This window comes from Heloderma suspectum, chromosome 11, assembly GCF_057233095.1.
Source record: "Heloderma suspectum isolate Gila_16-S chromosome 11, 16-S_ref, whole genome shotgun sequence".
In the NCBI taxonomy this organism is placed as follows: domain Eukaryota; kingdom Metazoa; phylum Chordata; class Lepidosauria; order Squamata; family Helodermatidae; genus Heloderma; species Heloderma suspectum.
In genome coordinates this window covers 39,082,011-39,096,300 of record NC_139468.1, presented here as the reverse complement: position 1 = coordinate 39,096,300, position 14,290 = coordinate 39,082,011, and the positions used below count along the sequence as shown (strand labels likewise).

Below are 14,290 nucleotides of genomic sequence, written 5' to 3'. Positions count from 1 at the left end.
AACAATTCCTCTTTTGGTTTTCTGACTTCTTTTTAAACATCCTGTTTTAATCTCTTTCTGAAGCACTTTTCAAAATCTGAGCGACCCTTGCTTGGAACAGAAGTTATGTTTCCAGGGTGATGACAAAGGCTGGTATAACAACAACGGAGACCAGAAACTTGTGTACATTTTTTAAAAATGCAAATCAAAATGACTTATATCAGTCAGGGATATAGTTGATGTGCTGTTGATGCACTTTTCAGTTTTCAAATTGTGAAGTGCTTGCATAATTGTTCCGCCACAGGCCCAGTTCAAATCTCATGTCTTCAAACCTGATGGAAGTGACTTGACTGGTGAGACTGAATTGCAAGGCATATACAGTTGCTTAACTGTGTGGCAAAGATGGAACAATCATATGGTACAGCTATTGCTGGACTATACCACTTTGGACTGCAGGTGAGGGATTGTATGTTTGAATGCTTCCCCATATAAATAAAAAAACCCTCCCTTGAACTTTTTGGGAAGTTTTAGGAACAGCTGTATATCAAGCAGACAGTTCTAGCCTCAGATTCTCCCCAAGAGGCCAGATTTCTATGTGTGGGGAATTTAAAATATGTATTGTGTAATATATATTTGATTGACTAGATTGGTTTAACACTGTTTAGTTTAAAAAACTGACTTCCAGCTTTCTCATTAACACATTTGGGATTTCAAATAAACGCTGGGAGCCAAGATCATAGAATAGTAGGGTTGGAAGGGGCCTATAAGACCATCGAGTCCAACCTCAGATGACAGTTTTGAGAATGCTCAAGGTGGAAGGATTCTAAGAAGTGTGACACATACATCAATTTTCTTTTAAAAAGAAAAAAAGCCAAAAGCTGCTTAGAAGCTAAATGTTATCTTCCAGATGTGTTAAGCTACTGCGACTACAAATCTACACTCTTGCCTCAATGGGCTTACTTCTGAGTAGACACGGATAGGACTGCAATATGAGTCTATAGATCTAGAAAATTTTCCTTCTAATATCCCTGGATTGTCAATATATTTTAATCATAAAGTATTATATACCCTAGTATTTAGTATACTTTAGTATTAGTTACTTTATTGTTTATTTATAGGATTTCTAAACCAGTTTTTAGTGAAGAGGGATACTGAGCAATTCCATACAACATCCTAAACACACACACATTTTAAATTACCATAAGAACTAATACAGCCCAAAGAACCATGAACTAAAACAGCTGAACTATTATCTATTAAAACATGCCCTTCCACTCCTCATCCCCTTCCATGTCTGAAGCGATCCAATCCACCACATGGTTGTTCCAAACATATAAAACTTGGCACAAACCCGTATAAATTAATTCATCCCACCATCTCAGTGCCACAGTTTGGTTCAGCAAACTGCTTCAACATCTATACCGCAGATTTAATCTGGTTGAACTATCACAGCTACTCCCCTCAAGGAAAGTTAAACGTTTTACTAACTTCAAGGGAAATAAGGATCTACAGAATTCTTATCATACATGCAAAACTACAGTTCCCAGGGTTCCTTGGTGGAAGCTTTGAAGATTCTACCAGTGGAGGCTGGTGGCTTCAATGTCAGTGGGGCAGTAAATCTGTTCTGGGTTTCAGTCAGAACTCTAGAGGAGCTCTCCAAGGTGCAATAGCTCCTTTAGCGTTCTGACTGAAATCTGGAGCGGATTCACTGCCCCACTGACATTGGAGCCACCAGCCTCCACTGGATTCTACTAATTAAGACCCAGCTGGCCATTAAGCAGGGTTACAAGGAATAGCATTTGACATGCTAAACAGCTCGATCCCGGGGCCTCCTTCGAAGAAGTGTTTCTTATGAATAAGCCCCTTGCGTGGAAACTGGGATGGACCGAACAGGCAAGGATAACAAGGTCAATGGGAAAAGAGGGCAGGCGGCTGGTCATCTCCTGATCTCTTCAAGAGCACAGGTGCGTGACTGGAAAACAAGCCACGTAACAAGCCGCACAGCCTCCTTGCGGCTTCTGGGCTTATCTGCCTTGGAGGTTTTAGGAACAGCAGTATGACGCACTGAGAGGGAAGGATAAGGGCTCAGTAATAAGGAGTCAACAGCTGTTCAGTTGCAGAAATTTACACCTCAAAGGTTTATCAGCCTCAACCTCAAAATGCCGGCAAGTGCATGCAAATAAACTGTGTATCTTCCCTTCTGTAGGGGTATATGCAGACTCTCTTCCTTGCTCTTTCCCAGTGGAGGCTCCTATGGCAGCGGGGCGGTGAATCCACTCTGGGTTTCATTCAGAACCAGTCAGAACTCTAAAGGAGCTCTCCAAGGTGAACTCTGGATAGCTCTTTTAGAGTTCTGACAGGTTCTGACTGAAACCTGGAGCAGATTCACTGCTCTACTGATGTCGGCGCCCCCAGCCTCCACTGCTCTTTCCTTGTGATATAACCGTCCATCAGACCATTGTGCTGAAGCTGAAAATTCTGCATCAAGCTAAATCCTGAAGCTGCGATCTAGGGCAGCAGTCTTCAGCCCTTTCAGACCTGCAATCTACCTTTAGCCCAAACATGTATTTTGGGGCTCCCTTTTTAATTTCCCCCCGTATATTTGTATAGGGATAGTGATGCTGGTGTGACCCACCTTAGGTCAGACTGTGACCAAAGACAGCTGAGGTTCAGTGATCTAAGGGCTGGTTCATTCATGCATGCTCACCACTTGGTGGCTGCAACATCATTTGGCAACTGTGTGCCAAGTAAGCCACAATGCCACACAGAGGTCTTACCTAGTTCCTCACATCACCTCAAAAGCAATGCCTTGCCATGGAGTCCATCCAAACTCTTGGCTGCCAGTCATAGGGTATACAGAAATGAACCGGTGTTCATGCATATCTGCAGTGAGGCTTCACTCTTCTTAAATTGCATACATTTGCTTATCTATTTATTATATCCAACCTTTCTTCCATTGTGGAACTCAAGGTGGCTATATGTGGTTCCCGGGTGGTCTCCCCTCCAAGCACTGACCAGACCCAGACCCGCTTAGCTTCAGCAAGGTGGCTGCCTCCTGTGCCTTCAGACCATGCCCTGAACTATACTTTATATTGCATAATGTAACCTGCTTCTTCTAATCACAGGAGAGGGTGCTAATGCAAGGGAGCTTCCCACTCCACCAGCCTTTGGCATCATTTGCCATCACTGAATTGTGCCCAGAATTTGGCGCCTGAGGCAGGGCCTTAATTCCACTGTGTGATCAGGCCAACTGATGTGCATAATTTTATTTAAAGCAGATAACTGGCATTTTCTACGCCTTTTTTTTTCTTTTTCCATGCAAGTCTGAAATCATGCAATTCTATGATATTGTGAAATGGCACTTACTAAAATATACTTTATCCAACAGACTTTCCCAGGATGTCTTGTCCTCTGTAATCTGATCTCATTTTTTGATCAGGTCACCTCCCTTGTGGACTGTGGGAATGCTGTAGACATAATATACCTCGACTTAGCAAAGCTTTTGACAAAGTGCCCCATGATATCTTGATGAGCAAACTAGCTCAAAGTGGGCTAGAGGAAACAATGATCCGGTGGATCCACAGTTGGCTACAGAATCAGACTCAAAGAGTGCTTGTCAATGGGACCTTCTCAAACTGGGGAGAGGTAACAAGCGGGGTACCGCAGGGCTCAGTCCTGGGCCCAGTGCTCTTCAACATTTTTATTAATGACTTGGAGGAGGAGGTGCAGGGAATGCTGATCAAATTTGCAGATGACACAAAACTGGGTGGGATAGCTAATACTTTGGAAGACAGAAACAAAATTCAAAGTGATCTTGATAGACCGGAGCACTGGGCAGAAAACAACAGAATGACATTTAAGAGGGATCAATGCCAAGTTCCGCACCTAGGAAAAAGAAATCAAATGCACAGTTACAAGATGGGGGATACTTGGCTCAACAACACTACAAGCGAGAAGGATCTTCGAATTGTTGTAGATCACAAGCTGAATATGAGCCAACAATGGGATGTGGCTGCAAAAAAGGCAAACGCTCTTTTGGGCTGCATTAATAGAAGCATAGCATCCAAATCCTGGGAAGTACTAGCTCCCCTCTACTCAGCACTGGTTAGGCCTTATCTGGAGTACCGTGTCCAGTTCTGGGCACCACACTTTAAGAAGGATGCAGACAAACTGGAGAGGGTTCAGAGGAGGGCAATGAAGATGATCAGAGGACTTGAAGCAAAGCCCTATGAAGAGAGACTGAAAGAACTGGGCATGTTTAGCCTTGAGAAGAGAAGACTGAGGGGAGATAGGATAGCACTCTTCAAGTACTTGAAAGGCTGTCACAGAGAGGAAGGCCAGGATCTCTTCCCGATCATCCCAGAGTGCAGGACACGGAATAATGGGCTCAAGTGACAGGAAGCAAGATTCTGGCTGAACATCAGGAGAAACTTCCTGAGTGTTAGAGCAACACGACAATGGAACCAATTACCTAGGGAGGCTGTGGGCAGTCCCACACTGGAGGCATTCAAGAGGAGGGTGGATGGCCATCTGTCAGGGATGCTCTGACTTAGATTCCTGCGCTGAGCAGGGGGTTGGACTCGATGGCCTTGTAGGCCCCTTCCAACCCTACTATTCTATGATAAGCAATTCAAAAAATTGTTAGGATAGATAGAAAGATAGAGTTGTTTCTTACTGAAGTTGTGGGCTTGTGCTTCTGGATCGGGGGGACAAACCCTACAACGGTAAGCACCCGTGGGCTGCAGCAAGGGGTAGGTGGTGGCGTGGGGGTTAAAGTCCCCACCAGGGCTACATCCGAGGCAGATCCATATCTCAGGTTCCTGCTGCTCCGGGAGTGCTGGTGGAGGGAGAAAGCTCCAGAAGCCAAGGTGGGTTCTGTTGAAGCGTGGGTCAAAGAGTGCATGAAAGCAGAGAACCTCTTCTTTGCTCCTTCCAACTCATTCTTCATATTGTTAAATAAAAGTATGGATTGCTTCTGTTTGAGCAGAGGTGGCTTGGGGCAGCTGCTCTCTGATGCGGTAGCCAATAGCACTGGAGAAGTCTTTGGTCGACGTTGGGGAAGACTCAGGAGCTGAGGCAAAGTGCTGGGAATACGTTTGGTGTCGGGTAAGAATTGCCCTTCTCTGTCACTTTCTGCAGAAGTGGCCGAGGAAGATTCCTTGTCTTTAGAGTCCCTGAGTCGCCTACCTTTCTCCACTGGGATGCCCAGCCTCGCACCTCTCCGGACAGGTGCCGTGTCCTTGGCTTTGCTGCCACTCATCTCACTGCTGTCAGCAGCAAAGTTTTCTTTAGAGTCCACCAGCAGGAGCCAGCAGGGTGGAGCAGTTGGGACGACATCAGTGGCCACGTTACTCCAGGGAGTCTCTTGCTGAGAGGCAGAGTCTATCCAATACATTACCTTCCTCTCCAGTGAAAAATCATGCTATCAAAATGTAAGAAGAAGAGAGTCAATAACTTCTTGGCCTAGCCAAACAAGTAACAGTTGTTAGACCTAAATGGCCTATGGCCCTCCAGATCTCATTAGATTCCAACTCCCATCAGCCCCAGCCAGCAGGGCCAATGGTCAGAGATGATGGGAGCCCAACAATATCTAGAGAGGCAAAGGTTCCCCATCCTGAACAAAATTCTAAACTAGATAGGTTATTTGGGCCCCATAAAGCTGTCCTTTCTCAAGGTTTGACATTGCTAAGAATGTGAAACAAGTTAAAACTAATGGCCAGCTAGTCCAATTTTCTGTTTTCAGAACTGGCCAACCACATGTTTTGGGAGGCTTATGTGACATTATCACCCTTTCCCCACCTGTGATTAATATAACATCCCCACTCCTCATAAATACTTTGACAACACCAAGGGCATCTCTACACCAGCCTAAAATCCTGCATTTAAAACAGGGCCTTCTGCTTCCCTTTTAAATGCAGGATCACGACGACTCCCTTTACACACACTCCCTTTTCCCCTCCCCTCCCCGGATCTGAGTCTTCCATTATCTTTCATTTATCTCACTCCTCTTCTTGCCACTTTTTCTCTTTTCACGAAGGGAACTGAAGTAGAACACAGTTTGATAGCTCATTATCTGCGAACTATTTAAAAAAGGAACAAAGGGCATTTAGTGCAGGAGACGGATTGGATGATCACAGCATCATGTAAAGAGCCCACAGACGTCCGTGAAGGAGCAATCTCAATCACAGGATAAAAGCTCCATGTGAAGAAAGCCCAAGTAATGATTCTAGCCCTAGAATTTCAGTACCTTCATAATCTCTCACCCTCTCCCTTGAGGTAATACCTTAGAGCGAGTGTGTGTGGAAGGAACGCATCAACTATAACGTAAGCAACCTCTTTATTAGGATGCTGCCACCACCCTCCTCCTCGTGAGGAGAGAACCTTCCATTTCGGTGTGGGTGTAGAGTCCTAGACCATGGCTTACCCCTTTGCTAGCTTCATCTCACCCTTTTACTGGTAACAAATGAGACCGAGAATGGCGTGGTTTGGAAGCACACAGTAAAAATGAAGCTTTATTTACACAGTGTAAAATGTTTCAATGCAGTCTGAGTTTTATGTGGTAAAAATTCTTGTTTCAGGTTTGTGTTAATTCCTTACTTACATCATTCCAGATGTTTGGGACCACAAATTATCTCAGCCTCCGTCAGCATTGCCAATGGTCTGGGATGATAGGAGTTGTAGTCCAAGGCATCTGGAGGAACCCAGGTTGGGGAAGGTTGTTTCAAAGCCATAAGCAGTTTGGGGGCAGGATACTTGAAGGAACACCTCCTCCTTTACCAGTCAAAGATCTGATGGAGAGGTACTTCTCTGTGTCTTGCCTATGGTGACAAGAGACGGGGCCTTCTCCATGGGTGCACCCAAGCTGCAGAAGCTCAGGTGGCCCCTGTTTAACTGTCTTTCACTGGCTAGTCTGTAAAAGTACTTTGGCATCAATGGATGTTTTTTCAGTCCCCATGAGGAGGGTTTAGGGGAAAAAGTGGCTGGATGAGGTGGTTTAAACCTCCCCAACCCACATGCAGTGGTCCCAATCCAGACTGTGAGCCTGCGTGCTTACGTCAAGGTAAAAACAAATTGTGAGGATCAGCTGCACACTACAGATTTAATGTGGCATCTAGTTTAGCCCTCCAACGACTGAATATAATAGCAGAAGATTTGCTAAGATGACTCTTGAAGAAGAAAATCTTCTCAAGGGTACAACAATGCCCCCTACTGGTGGGGATGTACTGAATATGGAGCTCAATGGGGCAAAGAAGGGGATTGCTTTGGTTTATCAAACTCAGGTTTCCAAATGCTGCCTCCATGCAACGTCTGAAACCTCCTGGCAAGGTTTGTAACCTAGGAGATATGTAAGCATTACATTCTGAAGCAGTGCTATGAAGAATGTTATGAAAACACACTTCAAACAGGCATGTGGAAAGTTAATTCATCACAGACTGACTTGCACACATTATGGGGCGGGGGGGCGGGGAAGAGATGCACTCCACTGACGCTAATTAGGCAAAGTCCTTTCAGCCAGACTATGTACATTTTAGACTAGTTCAAATATAGTACCATTATTTGGTGCTATGTGAACAAGACTTTAAGGAGTCTCTTGGCTTACGTGTTCCCTCCTCCGCCTCCCTTCTGGAGATTCTGACTCTCTTTCCCCGGCTTTGAGGCAAGCTGTAATTTGCTGTTTCGTTCAAACCAGCAAACCAGAATTGGAAACCAGGATCAAAGTGTGGTTGCAGGGCAAGCCATAATCTATAGTTTGCCACTTGGGACAAAAAGGCAAATTTTGCTTTGCCCAAAGCAGGAAAAGAGGGAGGAAAGAGTCACAGGACAGGAGAGAATGCCTAAGTCAGGGGCTCCTTCAAAGCTGATTGTCATCACATCAAACCATCGTTTGGCATTACAGGAACACAGAAATCAGAGTATTGGTCCATCCAGCTCAGTATTTATTGTCTACTACACTGACTGGCAGCAATTTTTCTGGGATTCAGGCAGCAGTCCTTCCCAGCCCTTCCTGGAGATGACAGGGACTGAACTTGGGACTTTCTACATGCAAAGCAGCTGCTTGACCACTGAGCAATGGCCTTATGTCTGATCCAAGTCCTTAAGACATCAGTAAAGAGAATGCACGGTATTCTTTAATCCAAGGGACAATGGGCCTCTGAAGTTTGTTTTGTGCATGGTTTATTTTCAGCTTTTTTTCTACCAGGCCGGGGGACTAGACAAGGTTGCCCGCTTTCCCCATTGATATTTAATTTATGTTTGGAACGCCTGGTGTGTGCTATTAGACAAAATAATAGTATACATGGATTCATCAATTTTGGATTAGAATTTAAAACTAGTCTTTATGCTGATGATCTTTTGTTGTTTATCTCGAGACTCCAGTCGTTGGTTCCAACTCTGATGAAATTGATTAATACCTTTGGTGAATTGTCCGGCTATTCAATTAATTGGTCAAAGTCGGAAATAATGCCGATTGGACATAGCATATACTGTGGTGTATTAGCCAATTGGCAATTTCGATGGTGCCCAGAGTTTATTACTAATTTGGGAATAATTATTCCTACAGATATATCTCAAATGATTAGTTTAAATTTAAACAAGTTGATTAATTATATTTCACAAGATATAGACAGATGGGCATCTTTAAAGTTGAGTTTATGGGGTAAGGTGAATACACTTAAGATGAATAAAAAAAAGGTAAAGGTGTCCCCAACCAGTCATGTCCGACACTAGGGTGTGGTGCTCATCTCCATTTCTAAGCCGAAGAGCCAGCGCTGTCCGAAGACGCTTCCGTGGTCATGTGGCCGGCATGACTGAACACCGAGGTGCACGGAACGCTGTTACCTTTCCCGCCAAAGTAGTACCTATTTATCTACTTGCAATTTCTTGCTTTCGAGCTGCTAGGTTGGCAGAAGCTGGGACTGAAGACAGGAGCTCACTCCGTCACGCGGCACTCGGGTCTCGAACTGCTGTCCTGCCAACCTTCTGGTCTGCAGTTCAGTGTCTTAACCACTAAGCCACCGCGGCCCCCCATGGGTACCATACCTCAAATTATTTTTGTTATATGAGGGATCTCTATACTTATACCTGGCAAATATTTCCAAAAACTCAATGCTTTCTTTCGTAAATTATTTGGGGGTTCCTCTCCACCAAGAATATCTTTAAAAAGGATGCAACTTCCAATTAACGAAGGCGGGTTCGATTTTCCAGATCTAGCTATGTACCATCGGGCCTATTTGCTGACCTCTACCAAATTTTGGTCTTTTCCACTCAAATTAGATTTTCCTCCATGGTCAGTATTGGAATCTTCTTGTCTGGAGCCTCTCTTTAAATGGATGATATTAGGTTTTTGGCATATCAAGGTAGACTATCAGGGTGGAAACTGAGCCCAGAGAGCCTCAGAGCAGTTCGGATTTTGAGAAGGAACAGCTATCTGTGGGAGAGGGGCCAGCTCATCCCTCACAGGCTCAGCACCTGGCAGAGATTCCTCCCACCAGCATTCCAGAGATAGAGAATGACCCAGGTAGTGAGGAAATGCGGGAGGGGGGCTTCTTAGACGCTCGACGCAGACGCAAAGAGCGACAAGCGATGGAGGGTGCGGAAAGGAGGCGTAGCGCCCGTTTGGCATGCAAGCAACGGCCACCTCCCATGGACCCAAGGGAAAGAGGGAGGATCTCTCCCTAGCTCACAAGTTCTGGGTCTTCAAGTGACTCTTTTTCAAACGGGGATCAACTGACTACTTGAAGCTTAGGCTACCCTGCTGTTCCTTGCTTTAGTCGCTGGTGATTAGCATCTGAAAGAGTCATTAAGTTGTAAAAGGATTAAAGCTTTGAAAATAAATCCTTTCGTCTGTGTCTTGAGTTGGCTATTGGAATCTACTGGGAGAAGCTGCCAGAGCGCTCCTGACATAGACAGAGCTCCTCACAGAATTTTGGCAGTTAGGGAAGTCTGGCATATAATGTCACGTCAATTACAGTTTGATCCATTTTCCCATGCCAAATTGACTTTATGGGGAAATCCATATTTAAGAATTGGCAAGAAAATGTTTTTATGGCGGACCTGGACAGATAAGATGATCTTTACTTTAGATCAATTAGTGGGGGTTGATGATGAGTTTTTGGTATTTTCAACTTTGCAAGATCAATTTGATCTGCCGGCTTCAGCGGAATGGCAGTACTCGCAGTTGAAACTTTTGCTGGTATTTGGTCCTGAAGCTCAAATATTTTGGCCACCTAATGTGAAGAGAAAACTCACTGGAAAAGTCCCTGATGCTGGGAAAGATTGAAGGCAAAAGGAGAAGGGGACGGCAGAGGATGAGATGGCTAGATAGCATCACACTGATGCAATGAATATGAACTTGAGCACACTCCAGGAGAGAGCGGAGGACAGGAAGGCCTGGCGTGCTGTGGTCCATGGGGTCATGAAGAGTCGGACATGACTGAATGACTGAACAACAACAACAACAAATTTGGTCCTGCTGCTTTTACTGCCTTGTAGTCTCCTTCGCTATTAGAAAAACTTATTGAAGCGGATCACATGTATCGACCTATGATTCATGTTTATAAACATTTATTATCAATGAATAAATATGACACCAGTGGTTAACAACAGGAATGGAACAGGGAATTGGAACGTCCTATTTTGCTTAATCAATGGACTGCCATTTGGGGGTCTGTGTCGGATATTTCAGTGGATCTTCAGTTATGCCTTATTCAGCAGAAGCTTTTGTTTTGGGTCTATTGGATGCCACAACGTCTTTTTAGTAAAGGCTTGTCAAATTCGGCTAATTGTTGGAGGTGTAATGCAGTCAGTGCTTCATTTATTCATAGGTTTTGGAAATGCCCAACGGCCACCTCCTTTTGGGAGGAAGTCATTGTACGGATTAATTTCATATTGGAAAGCTCTTTAATATTTACTGATGTAAATGTTCCCTTAAATTACTTATCTGCTTCTTGTAACATAACACATGGTCAGCGTAAATGGATTTTTTGCGCCCTTTTGGCTGCTAATAGACTAACAGTATGATATTGGAAAGATAAAAGTTCACCACCTATAATGCAATGGACTGAAGATTTAACAAGACTAGCAACATTTGAAAGAGTGGTATATAGGTGTAACTTGCAAATGGACTTATATGCAGATATTTGGTCTGCTTTTACCGAAGTTTATGTGTAACTTTTTTTTTCCTTCCCTCCTCCCCACGCCAAATATTGTAATGTTAGAAACTGAGGATTTTGAATATGTTGTTGGTATTTTTTCTTTTTCTTTTTAGGTTTTGTAATGTTTTTCAGTTTGTTTTGTTTTGTAAAAAATTCACAATAAAAGATTATTTTTTTTAAAAAAGTTTGTTTTGTGCAGCCCACAACGGCATGGTAAAAGCCAGTGGACCTAGCTTTAATTCTTGTTAAAGAAGCTTCCAGGCCTCTAATTTTCTGAGCCCTTCAACATGAGGCTTTTATTGTGAGCTTATGATTGCACACTCATGGTAGTTTGCAGGTCCTTTGTATGACTTCATTCTCCTCCAGGGCCTTTCCTGTGTTTTGCTACCATTATAGTGTGTTTTTTCCTAATGTGGAAAGTCTGGTATTATTTAGAAATGGCGGAATGAGAGTCTCTTGTAATTGCGCAATTGCACTATACCACAGCACGATCTAGTGGTTGTATAATGAAACATAGAAAGGCAGAGAAAGAAAACCCCTGGAAAAAAGCACATATAAAAGAGCTGATCTTAATCCTACAAAGAATCCAGAAGCAGAAGCCTCGGTGAAGGTGCAGGATAAAAGCCTCATGTAGAAAAGGCCTCTGTTAATCCAGAAAATGGAAATAGCTAAATAATTAGAAACATGAAAGAATCAACATTGTTGTTGCTGTTATCTACACAAGGAAGGAACAAACTGATTTACCATTGCGCACATCAGGATCTCGGCACAGTTTGGCATCTCAAACTCAGGGGCAGACACAAAGTTCTCCTCTCCCATGGAATTGTCTACAAAGCTTATGGTCGTTCTGAAAGGTATGTCTTCCAGGCAACTCATGGCACCCCTTGTTACATTACACTCTAATAGAATAAATAAGAAGAGATGGAATTGATTTATTTACGTTTCTGTTTCAGCTCATCCTCAACACTTGTGGCTCATCACAATGTTACTTTGAACACAATCCACCAAGATGTCCTCCTGCACAACCCTGTTGAAATGAATGAGAAGAACTCAATAGATGTGGCTTGCCCAGGAGCACTTGTTGGTGGATTGTACCCTATACAAAAACCACTCCTTAAAACCCAACTGCAATGAAATGCAGGAGACATTTCACCCCAACGGTGACAGAAACATCCAGCTCAGATGGAAAAGTTTCACATAACACTCTCACAGATGTCCAGCCATGGGTTCGGGTGAATCTTCAGGTATACAGGGAGGACTTCTTTTTCCGTCTGAACTTGGTAAACATACGAGGGCAACTCAATGGCTTTCTGATGTGCTTGAACCTTTTGCTTAGTTCTCACTGAACTGGTTGACCTGGGTCTGGGCTGTACCACTTCAGCCTGCAGGTGGAGGCTCACATGATGGAATGCTCCTCCACACCCAAAATGATCCCTGTACTCTGAGTAGCAGGCAGCACATCAAGAAGAAAGGCTCTAGCTTACCCTTCTACCTACTTTTATATGTGGAAGGACAATTTTTTGGTATAGAGGATGTGAGGCCTACAGAGGCAAAGAATAAGATCAGGCCTAAAGGCCTGGGTTTTTCTGTTGGGAGGGGGTATCCCTGAGAGGAATAGTTCATTTCCCCAATTAAGTTTCAGTTTCATTTCCCCAGTTAAGTCTCATTTCTTCAGGTTTGAAGCAGTACTTTTGGTTTTGAGGGAGGAGGGTATATAAATAAGAGTGAGAGAGCCAGTAAAATGAGAGTTGGGGAGACCAGAGCCTGAAGAGGGAACAGGAAGAAGCAGCCCAGAGAAGTCTAAGTGCAGCTAGGGTAAAGCAACTTGCGTTTTGCAACTTTTATTTTCTCTTAATGCCTTTTGTATCACTAAGCTCTATTCCATAATTACCTTTAGTTGTAGCTTGCTTGCTTTAATTTACCAGTGAACTGTTGTGGTTAAACCCCATATGTCTAGAGTGTCAATCATCCCACATCTACAGCCTAAACCCCATGTTACTGGAAAGGGGAAGGAAAAAGAAGGAAGGTGGGACTCTTAAGGAGTCAATAGATCCTTAAGGAGTTGCTCAGGGGGTCCAGGTCATAAGGGGAACCCTGACAGAGAAGCATTCCATCATGTGAGCCCCAATCAAGCTGTTTGAAATGATGTAGCCCAAACATAGCTTTACTACTCAGATGAGAACTAGCCCAGTTTGTCCCTATTTTCTCTTTTTTACCTAAATTGCTTTCACTTTGCAAATCAGGGCAGCTAGTTGATTACTTTAGGTGGTGGTTTCTGTGTTGGTCCCGAGGGAAAGGTGAAAAAGTAGGTGAAATTATCTTTTTTCATGTCAGAATCCTTTCTGCTTAATACAGGGCCTAGACATTAGAGCTGTACACAGATAGGGCTTCTAGGAGTCTCCCTTCAGCTCGGAGCCGTAGAATGACATCCCACTTTTGCTTAGCTCCAAAGAATAGCTTTTGCCTCATTTTCCAAAGCCTGGAGTGTCTTCCCCATTGACTATAATGGGAAAATCAACAAATACCTATACTTTTTTTTTTTTTTGGCAGAATGATGGAAATTGCAGGTACAGCAGCCCCTTCTGAGGGTTGAAGCTTGCCAAATATTAAATAGGTATATGGGGTTTTGTGGTAGCCACTTTAATTTTTCAAGCCCTACCTGGACTTGCTGGGGATTGAACTTGCAACCTTCTGCAAGCAAAGCAGGCGTTCTACCACTGAGCCACGAAGCTATGAATAAAAAAACAGTATTGAAGGTTTTAATTTTTTTGTTTTGTTTTCTGCACAATTAACTCCAAAGTGACACTAAATCCAAAGCTGATTTCAAAGCTGGATGTGCATGAGGCACCCAAAACACCTTTTTGCTTGGAACAATGGTTGTTGGGCAACACTCTGTAATAATATTTTGTTGTTGTGTTGTGTGACTAACAGCACAATCCTATATACATCTACTCATAAGACAATCCCCATGGGGATCAATGAAGCTTACTCCCAGGTAAGTGTATATAGGATTACAGCCAGTGATACACTTACATGAGTACACACAGTGTTATCCAGCAAACACTACTGTAAAACCCATTCAGTGCCTGATCCCACTACGTTTTCTGGAAGACAGGTGTTTGGGCAGCAGAGGCTGGTGGCTCCAACGTCAGTCGGTG

At 43.7% G+C, this 14,290-nt stretch overlaps 1 protein-coding gene across 3 annotated transcripts in view; it reads right to left on the bottom strand.

The window, feature by feature from the left end:
- UBAP1L (ubiquitin associated protein 1 like) overlaps positions 1–14,290 on the bottom strand; it is a 37,956-nt gene that overhangs the window by 19,020 nt on the left and 4,646 nt on the right. Inside the window, exons 2-4 of one of the 3 annotated variants that reach the window (XM_084817449.1) lie at positions 13,792–13,862; positions 11,877–12,031; positions 4,655–5,401 (exon numbers count right to left, since the gene is read on the bottom strand). In XM_084817449.1, the coding sequence (XP_084673575.1) occupies positions 4,655–5,401; positions 11,877–12,008 (879 nt within the window). In that variant the 5' untranslated portion in view covers positions 12,009–12,031; positions 13,792–13,862. Of the gene's footprint in view, positions 1–4,654; positions 6,060–6,580; positions 8,948–11,876; positions 12,032–13,791; positions 13,863–14,290 lie in introns of those variants that run through there. The other 2 variants (XM_084817450.1, XM_084817451.1) reach the window with 2 other exon arrangements.